The sequence below is a fragment of the Pelmatolapia mariae genome, linkage group LG12 (genome assembly GCF_036321145.2).
Source record: "Pelmatolapia mariae isolate MD_Pm_ZW linkage group LG12, Pm_UMD_F_2, whole genome shotgun sequence".
Lineage (NCBI taxonomy): Eukaryota > Metazoa > Chordata > Actinopteri > Cichliformes > Cichlidae > Pelmatolapia > Pelmatolapia mariae.
The window spans coordinates 22,182,361-22,192,476 of NC_086237.1; the positions used below are offsets into that span (position 1 = coordinate 22,182,361).

General features: G+C 46.5%; 1 protein-coding gene across 1 annotated transcript in view; it reads left to right on the forward strand.

Moving 5' to 3' along the window:
- Positions 1–10,116, forward strand: part of setbp1 (SET binding protein 1) — a 38,326-nt gene that overhangs the window by 23,060 nt on the left and 5,150 nt on the right. The window contains exons 3-6 of the mRNA XM_063488942.1: positions 1,645–2,066; positions 2,297–4,237; positions 4,359–4,566; positions 4,688–5,756. Of these exons, the coding sequence (XP_063345012.1) occupies positions 1,645–2,066; positions 2,297–4,237; positions 4,359–4,566; positions 4,688–5,756 (3,640 nt within the window). The remainder of the gene's footprint in view (positions 1–1,644; positions 2,067–2,296; positions 4,238–4,358; positions 4,567–4,687; positions 5,757–10,116) is intronic.

Below are 10,116 nucleotides of genomic sequence, written 5' to 3' on the forward strand. Positions count from 1 at the left end.
TTCTAGGACAGGTTAAATGAGAAAGCAAGTGTGTATCAGGTGTCTGTCATCTTACCCCTCTGTGGACACACAGCGCCTCTTCTCCAGTGTCAATGTGTATACACACACACACATATACTTCACAACTGAAAGGATACCATGGCAGTGCGTTCAGGAGATAAATTTGAGCGTGCATTTACATACCTGCATTTGCTGGCTTCGTTAATCATTTACAGCGCTCAGCATTTGCGCACGTGCCCAGTATGTGTTTTCACCCATGTGTTGTGAGTGTTGTGCCTCTCAGCGTTTTTGTGTGTGTGTGTGTGTGTGTGTGTGTGTGTGTTTTTGTGCTTGTGAATTCGTGCAGACTGCTTCTGGCCAATAAACAGCTTCTGCAACAAGTGTGGAAACATAATGAGTGTCACTACTTGACTACCGACAGCAGTCGGGAGAGCAGAGAGAGTGATAGGGAAGCAACAGAGGAGATGAAGGCTGAACTGGATGTTAGCAGGGAAGGGAACTAAATGGCACTCTTGACCTCGCAAATATGTACGCTGTCATAAAAGTGCACGATAGATTTTATTGTTGTGCGTCTGCGTGGCTGTGTATATTTATCTGTGAAGAGGAGCTATCTTATCAACTGACAAGGAGCTGCTCCATCTAGACCAGATTAGCGTTTTCAAATGTGTGTAGCCGGGATTTTGTAAAGTCTTTGAAATGTGTGCATCTACTGTATACAAGCGCGAGTGTGTGCGTGTGCACTTGCACGCCCGTGTGTACATGCTGAGAGGCAGGCCTGTGGTTAGGTTACATCTCCCTGCAGCGCAGCAGAACAGTGTCTCGTTGCGTCATACTGAGTCTGTTAATAACAGGCTAAACCACAAAGGCCATCCGCTGCTCTATTTCTCATCTTCCAGCAGTACACTGATTATGCAGCAGTGATACATTAAGCAGAGTTATGTGGGGGCAATACAGTATATTAAGGTTTAGTATTTTCTCCTTTAAGTGGACAAGTCTAACCGAGCAGAGGCTTACTTCAGATTTGTGGCGTTTCAGTGAAAGAAAATGTATATAAATTATATCTTACTTCCGGGACATATGTTGTGCACGGCGCCTTCTTGACAGCATGACATTGCAGTTATAGTTGTGAACAGCGTATGAGAGCTGTCACAAACATAAATATGATCTGCAGTAAATAATGATGGATCTAGTGCAGGGACGCAGCTTCGCTATGCTACTGTGTTTAGTACTCAGACACCCCCAACTTGATTCCCTTAGCTCTCACAGCATGCAACATCCTTGCCACAGGAATTTAATTACTCTGTAAACAAGCCTTTTGTTCTGTTGCACACTGTTTTCTCATGCACGCGAGATGCATGAAAATCTTCAGATCTACTGCAAAAGCTGTCATATTAGAGAAAATCAGAGATGTGATAAGTGCTGACAAAAAAACGATAATATATGCTGAACTGGATGCTGTGCTATGCACATGTTATATCTGTGGAGGCCAATGTTAAGAAGACAGGAAATAGAGCAGTCATAGTTTTATGATCACATTATCATTATCATATCATTTGTCTATCCCTGCAGCTATATAAGGCTGTCTCATGATTGCAGTTTAAATGTAGTCACCAGTCTTTGTGTCTCTTTTTGTGTCATCCCCAGACATATGAGCGCCAGTTCAGAATGCCAGAGCAGAGAGAGGGAGGCCTGCTGCAACTACTGGGAGATAATCCTCCTCTCAAACACCAGCTTCGCAGCTCCCTCCATCCTGCACACGCACTCTCGCACACACAGCAAACGCAGCACTCCCCCACTCAGAAATTTCAACACACTCACGCACCCCAGCACCAAATCGGTACAGACTGGATCCCGTCTGCAGCACCTTCTGCGTCTCCAGCCCATCCTGCGGATTCTGAGGCAGCCAGAGACTTGGCAGCAGACAGCAGAGGCTCGTTGCTAGATCCGAGCCAAGCTTTCTCACGAACGGCGACGCAAAGTCCCTCACCTCAGCGGTCTCTGACTCCAGATCTGCAGCTGCCAGTGGTCACAGATGCCAGTATTCTCAACTTGACCTCTCTGAGCAGGTATATTTTAGTTTTCCTTGTGCACAGTTCATGCATGATATCATGAACTGTGCACCGGAATGTGAAAGTTACAGTAGTGAAATTTAAAAGGAAGATCTTTTAATTAACTTGACACGGTGATTCAAATTAGGTAGTAAGTATTCTGCACAGTGTTGGTGAAATACAAAACTATCCATTCTCTTCATTTTATCGCACTCAACCTAATTATTTCTCTGTGTAAATCTCTCCAGGGGGAAGGGTCTGCAAGAGGTCAGTGAGCAGCTCTTTGGGAACATTAAGAGGAAGTACGGCAGGAAGGACTCCCAGAGGATGCTCTGTAATCCCCACAGTGCTGATTCACATTGGGGACAGCCAGAGAAAGGATCAGAGAGCCCAAATAATTCAGAGGAGAGGCAGAAGTACAGGCAAGAGGAGACAGCTGAGCGGTTCCATGAAGAAAGAGAGGAAAGGAGAAAAGAGGAACGAGAGCGAACAATTGCTGGGAGGAAAGGAGACGAAGAAGACAGAGGGATGCCCATGCTGGCAGAGGAAGCGAAAGGAAGAAAGAGGCGGAGAAGGCCTTCTTTTGACGAGTCGTTTTCTGTAGAGGAGCAATCTCAGCAGCGGACTCTGGACTCTGATGCAACAGAGAAGCAGCAGCCTGGGCCTTTAGAAGCCAGAGGAGCACATAAGATAGAAACTCACAAAAATGATTCTCGATTCGTGAGTCAAGCTGATATCAGCGCAGAAAGGCTGGATAAAGCAGAAAGAGCAGATAAAGTTGACAAAAGAGAAAAGGGAGAGAGAGTGGACAGGGTGGAAATGGGAGAGACAGTTACAAATGGGGCTGACCAAGAGTCACATCTGAGCGCAAACAGGATGAAAAAGAACCCCTTGGGTCGTCCTAAGATCAGCGCAGACACCCTTAAACCCAGAGATCCAGCTCACAATCACATCAGCAAACCCAGTCTCAGCTTGAAAACTAGATTCCCCTGCCCAAACCCCAGCCCCAGTCCCCGGAGTAACATCAGCCCTATCCCCAGCCCCAGACCCAGGGCAAACATCAGCCCCAGTCCAAGCCCCAGATCAAGAGCCGATATGAGTCCCAGCCCTAGTCACAGCACCAGCTCTACGGCCAGTTCCAGACCGACCAAGGCCAACGACAGGTGGTCCTACCTGAAATCAAAAAGCCATGCCAGCATTACATCACCGCAGAGAGAAAACTTGGGTAGCCTAGCAACCTTAGCTGACCCGCCCTCTGCTTTCCCCATTACCCCTTCCAGCCCGCTCTACACCAACACTGACAGCCTGACAGTCCACACTCCCATTAAGAGGAAACGAGGACGCCCCAAGAAGCAGCCACTCCTAACTGTGGAGACCATTCACGAGGCCACTTCCACCTCACCTCCAAGCCCATTGGCCCAGGAAACCACTGCAGGGCTAAATCGTAGGAGGAAGACGCACACACTGAACACTTTAGTGCAAATGGCCTCCACGATGACCAATGCCAACAGTCTCAAACTAAAGCGTGGAAGGGGGCAATCCAGGCCAGTGAATAAGACGAAGCTTGGAAAAATGCAGAGCATCCTGAATGAAATCCTTTCAGGATCAAGTCAAAATGGCGCTCTGGCTCTGAAGTCATCTTCTGCTCCCGTTACCTCAGCTATGAGTGCCATGGCATCCACCATTGAAGCTCGACTGGGAAAACAGATAAATGTGAGCAAAAGAGGAACCATCTACATTGGTAAGAAGAGAGGGCGGAAACCTAGAGCAGAAACTCAAGGCTCCACTCCTCCCAAAACCACTCGGGACAAGCCAGCATTGTCTGTCTCCACATCGAGTCTCTACGAATGCCCCGCAGTGCCTTCCTCCACCTCATCTCCCAGCTCTAGTGCTCCGTCTATAAGAGCCAGTCACTCTGATGCTGCTATGCCCAGTTTGCAGCCCATTTCAGCCTTGCCCTCTAAACCAGCAGGCAGGAGCTTTCTCACTGGGGGATGGAAATTGTCTCCTCCTCGACTTCTGGCTAATTCACCATCCCACCTGTCAGAGGGGGCGTCAGTGAAGGAGGTAACTCTGTCCCCCATCAGCGAGTCCCACAGTGAGGAGACTATTCCCAGTGACAGTGGGATTGGGACGGACAACAACAGTACCTCAGATCAAACTGAGAAGGGTCATGCCTCTCGACGAAGGTGCAGTAGACTGCTGTTATACTCCTTTACTTGCTTTATAGGCATTTTGTTCTGTATCTAATAGATTGGCACGCATTCATTTACCTGCTGTTTTAATGTGATTTATGTTGTGTTTATACAGGTACTCATTTGATCTGTGTGGGTTTGAGGCTGCGGAGGCAGCAGCTTTGGAAGCATCCAACAGAGGTGGCAGAACACGCTGCGAGCGCCAAGTAACGGCTGTCGATAACTTTCTGTCGCAGCAGGAGAAGAAGCAAAAGCATCATCGGCGGAAGAGGAAGTGCCTACAGAGTCGGGATCATCTTCATTTTCTCTCTGAACTGGACGAGGTTAGAAACACTGTAACAAATCCTGCGTGTGAGCCTTTAACAACCGCTCTAATGTACAAGCGTGAACTAAAGGGTGTGGGTTTGTTTTTCTAAATGTTTCCTGTTTCCTTCCTCCCTGTAGGTCGTGTTAAAGCTCCAGCAGTTACGATTGTCTCACAGACGATTCACCTGCTACCCCCAGCATCCCTATCCTTCCATTTTCCGCCTCAACTTCCACCATTACTACCCTATTACCTACGACTCGTACCCTTGTGACTCCAGTTCATACCTCCGCAGGAGTGCTGATCTGAAGGCTAAGAGGAGGCGCGGTCGTCCAGCCAAAGCCAGCGAGCCAATCACATCGAAGCTGCCTTTTGTTCAAGGATATGGTTATCCGCTGGCAGGGGGAAATTACTATGCAGCACCGTATGCGATGCCTTATGCTCCTCCTCTGAGTCTGGGCTACTTTCCCCCTACTCCCCCATTTTATCTGCCCCATCACTCGCTAGGACCGGCGCCCCCATCTCCCTTCATGAGACCTGCTGTGCCCCCTCCCAAGGCTTTCCATTCCAGCGGACACTCAAAAATCCAGCCTGGTGCCAAGCTTTGCACCACTAGTGGTCCACTTCAGGGGCCATCTGTAAGGGGAGAGGGTTTGGGATCCCTGGGCAGCAGCAGCGCAGGTGGTCTTGCAGGGGTTCGTCTCCACAAGAGGAAGCACAAGCATAAACATAAGCACAAGGATGAACCTCTTCTTTCACCACGAGACCGGCAGGACCTGGGAGGACTTTTCAGCGGAGCTAAGACCAATGCACGCCTCAGCATGCTGAGTGAGAGGAGAGACTTGGCCAGTCAGGGTCCTTCAAAGCTTCTGGACAAGCAGAGGAGCAATGGCAGAGGCTCTTCAAACCTGGGATCCAGCTTAGGGATTTTTGAGTCTGACCAGCTGTCCTCACACTCTCTTGCTGACAGTCAGTTCCATTCCCTTCAGACTGGGCAGCCTAAAAAGAGCTTCATGGGCAGCTACAGTAGCCAGTCGCAGCGGTCAGAGTCAGCGTCTGACCTATTTTCGGGGTCACAAGAGGACGAGTGCGGCGGAAGGAGCAGGCGGACGAGGCTCACTGTGTTTGGAGATCAGGGCTTAATGTCATTCCAAACGACGAGGCAGGAGCCAGAACAGATGAACAAGTGTCCCAGTCCCTCCCTCACTGGTAAGAGAATACACTATATTTACGAGAAAGCGCACTGCATTGTATGTTGGACTTATAAATAAAAACAGCAGCAGTTGTTTTCTACTCACTGGGACAGCATGATAAAGCACATTGCTTTCTTTAATGAAGTGTTGGAGGTTTGAGGTTTGCCTAAAACGCAGTAACTCCTGTTGTTTGCTTGTCTTTGCTTATCCAAGCCGTTCATTCATGGCTATACACAGGCTCACCCAGTGTTCCAAATCTAAGCTGTAAATATCATTCACTGTACAGGGCGCTACAGAACCATCACGTGACTCCCCTAAAAGTAGCATCCAGGAGCTGCATTTTCCAGTCTAAACTACAAATGTGCTCGCCCTGTTAAATATCTGCACACCCGCTATAACATCAACACGGCCACCACTTTGAAGCAAATGGTTATGTTAATGTATTTGACTGCTCTGCATGACTGATGTTCATTTACAATTAATATACTGAAGATTAGCATATAATTGCACAGTTAGAGCTCCAGTTCCCATTGTGCTTGTAGAGGGGGGATAATGTTTAGCCAAAGTATGTTTTATGTTACGTTACATGTGCACAGAGTGTACATGTGGTGAGAGAGATATGTCCTTTACAAAATAACAGCAACGTTGTTGTGTCCATTATCTTAAATGTGGTGCGCATGTTCTGTTACGTGTTTATGTGAACAGACAGCGGTGCGTCCAAGTAATGTCCAAAATGTATGAACAGCTGTTTGCACTTGTTCCTTAGTGATTTCCCAATGTTTATGTGCACTATATAATGCGCGAGGGAGTGAAGAGTCCAGACACAGGCTTACTTTACTTCTAAATAAACCCATGAATGGATCACATGTGGAAAGCTTATGATCTGAACCATCGGCAGCATGTAAGCAGCTGACATTACCAGCAGTGGACCTCATTACATCACATCACTACTTATATAAAACAACAAGCTTCCTATCTGTTAGACAGAAGTAGGAAGCCGGAATTTATTAATGAAAGAAAAACTATACGAATGATATTTGATACATGATACTATGCTAGCCCATGGAACTGGAAGAAAGAGACACATACATGCTTTTACAAACCACTTATATGTGATCAGAACTGTTAATGTAGCCAAATGAGAGCATGTTTGCAAAAAAAAAAAAAAGGTTATACATTAATATTAAACTCTGTTCCTGAGTGTTAATTGACTTCTGTTATTTGCTGGATTATCACATTTAGTCAGTTAACTGGGTTTTCCCATTTTAAATGTAGATTTAGTAATACATGTCAAGGTGATTCCTATTATAAATATGCTTATGCACATCATTATCGGGGCTTAAAGCAGACAAAGAGACTGGGTAGCACCGAATTCTCACCACCCAATGAATGTGTATTTTGGTACATTCTGTATTCTGCTGTCTTTGAGCACATCTGGCTGGGGATAAAGAGAACGTAATGCATGGATGGAGACGACTATAATTCACCAATCTCTCCTACCTCCCCACCCTCACCCTGCCTCCCTTCCCTCTCTCCTGCCAATGCTTTTGCCAGAGATATATTATTCACACAGTATGATTTATTTTCTACAGACACGCCGTAAAAGGCCCTTGCCTGTGTTAAAAGAGCTGGCTGGTAGCCAGGGGTTTAATGACTGGGGCCTAGTCCAGTGGCGGGGAGGAGAAGCCAGGGGCTCAGTTAGAATACACCCCCCCACCCCAGGGGATCCAGGACGGATGACTCATATACACCCCTCCCCCCCCTCCCCCCATAATGACTCCTCCTCCCCCAACCCATCCATATTATCCCTCTAGTGTTGTTATACCTCTTCTACCCTCTGTGTCCTTCCCTTCCCTTTTGCTGCTTCTGCAGTTCTTGCCCTTGCTTTCCCCCTCTGCCTCTCTCCCGTGGTTCCCACATCCACACGCAGATTTCCCCTTGTTCCTCTGCCTCATCTCTCTCTCCATCTCCCCCTTCTAGCTCTCTCCTTCTTCCCTTTCATTTTTTGCTTTTTCCCTTGTCTCCCCTCCCCCTCATTTCCCCATTACCCTCTTTACTCCCCACTCCCCCCCCACACACACTCCTCCTCTAGCATGACTTACTGCTTCACTTCACAGCTTTAGTCCAATTAAAACACAGACGCATGTGCATGAGAATGCTTGCCGCACATGCAGGCGCAGGCCCCCGCATACACACAGATAGAGAGACGGATACACGGGTCCCCATCCAGATGTAAAATTCATACTATTATCTGAGCGTGCAACAATGAGTTTGTTGGTCATGGACAAATCATTAAGCACACGCGTGTCTCTGCGTGTGTTGTGCGTTTGCTTCTTAAGCAGACCTCGCTGAATCAGTTGTAACTTTCTTACATGAATGTCTGAATGAAAGTCTTTAATGAATAATTCAGAATCATTTTTTGTGGCAAGTCAAGCCAAGTTGTATTTATTTTGCCCAGTATAACAAGTCACAAATTTGCCTCAAGGGGCTTTGCAGTCTGCACAGCATATGATACACTCTGTCTACTGATCCCCGGTCCAGATAAGATAGGACATGTGATAGATGCTCTGTGTATGCCATAAAACAACATAGTAAATTACCAGTGTAAACAGTCAGGATGACAGAAATAATAGATAATAGAGAAGCATAGATTTGGGAGGACATCAAGCAGCTTTCAGTTAGGGGGTCGAGAGTGCAAGAGGAGAAGACGAGGATATAGATTAAGATCCAAAACATCTGGAAAGAGGCACCCACTGCCAGGATAGAGAAGTGACCGGACCTGCGGTAGTCCGGCATGGAGGGCAAGTCACGCAGCTTGTTTAAACGCATGCACAGACCTTCATCCAGAAAAAAAAAATTACACTAAATAACATACATCAAGGATTATTTTAATCTGTCTCCGAAAGGTGCTCTCAGCTATGGCACAGGCAGTGGATAAGTGAGCATAGCTGTGACTTCCTATTTCACAGAGAAACAGGTTCTCAGTACTATACTGCCTCTCACACTGCTGAAGGTCACTGGTTTTATGTTCCGTGTATGGAGCTCATAAATTTCTGCTACTTTGTAGTGTGTGTGTGTGTGTGTGTGTGTGCGTGTGTGTGTGTGTGTGAACTGAGCATGTGCTCACTTCTGCTGCAGCTCATAAACCACTGCTACTTAGTGCTTTGTGCATTAACTAATTTCACTGTCAGGCCCGAATTTTTGACCAACAACAGCGTGATATTCTTCTGCGGTTTGTATGGGAGGTAGTTAGATGGCTTTTTATCTTTCCCTTACTCTTAATTCATTAGCAGACAGCTCTGTGCGGTGCTTTTCAAATTTTCATCCCCATCATTACCATTTGGTCTCTTTAGGATGAAAAAATATTGTATTCTGCTAGTTGTGGCAGTTCACTGACGTTGTGCAAATCTTAAAAAAAATCTATTAAATATTAAATGCTCCCCCCTCATGTTTTATGAAAGAGACATATTCTAAATGTCTTGAGCATCATTTTTCACACATTTTCCTGTAACACAGCCAACAATATTTAAAGTATAAAACCGAAAAACCATCTTTGATTTAATGTACTCATCAAATGTTAGAGCACTGAAGAAACCTGCTACACCATATCAGCAGGAGTCTGCGGGAAAGGAAGAAAGGCTAGAGCGCAGGAATCCAGCAATAGGAGTAAAAAGCTCAAGGAAAAGAGACGAAGCATGTTGCGTGCACACTGCTTGGGGACTGGTGGTTGATTGTGCTTTTCCTCCATTTTGGCTGTGGCTCAGTCCGAGCCCCGGGAACAGTGCCCAGACAGGGAGGAGGGGGAAGCGAAGAAATGGGACATAGATGGGAAACAAAAAGAATGACAGAGACAGACTAAGATCAGGAAGCGGTCTCTGAAATAAAGATGGAAATGAAATGGTGCAGTGTTACCAGTTTAATTGAAAATTAGAGAGTAGCATATTGCCGCCCATGAAGAGACGAGTGGAAGAGAGAATGTGAGTGACGGGGAAAGGGGGAAAGAGTAAGGATAGAGCAATGTGTAAAGGGCATACTGCCCAGTTCACCAGTGTGAAGGAAACAATATGGCTCCAGTTTCTTCTGCTCAGCCATTCTGAACTGCTGAATGCATTTTTTGTGCATGTGTATGTATGCATCTGTGTGTTTTTGTGTCTGTGTCTGTATGCGCATGTGCATGTGGACAAGAGTGCTGATATGTGTGTTTGTGTTGGTGTGTGTGTTTAGCTTTTTGGCAGTCTGTGCTCCAGATGCACAGGGTTGTTATTGTGTAGCGACATATTAAATGGTTGAAGGAGACATTTCCTGCTAGCAGAATAGGATCTCCTCCTCTCCCCTCTTCTCTCTGCTCTCTAGTAGACAATTACAGGATAGGATCT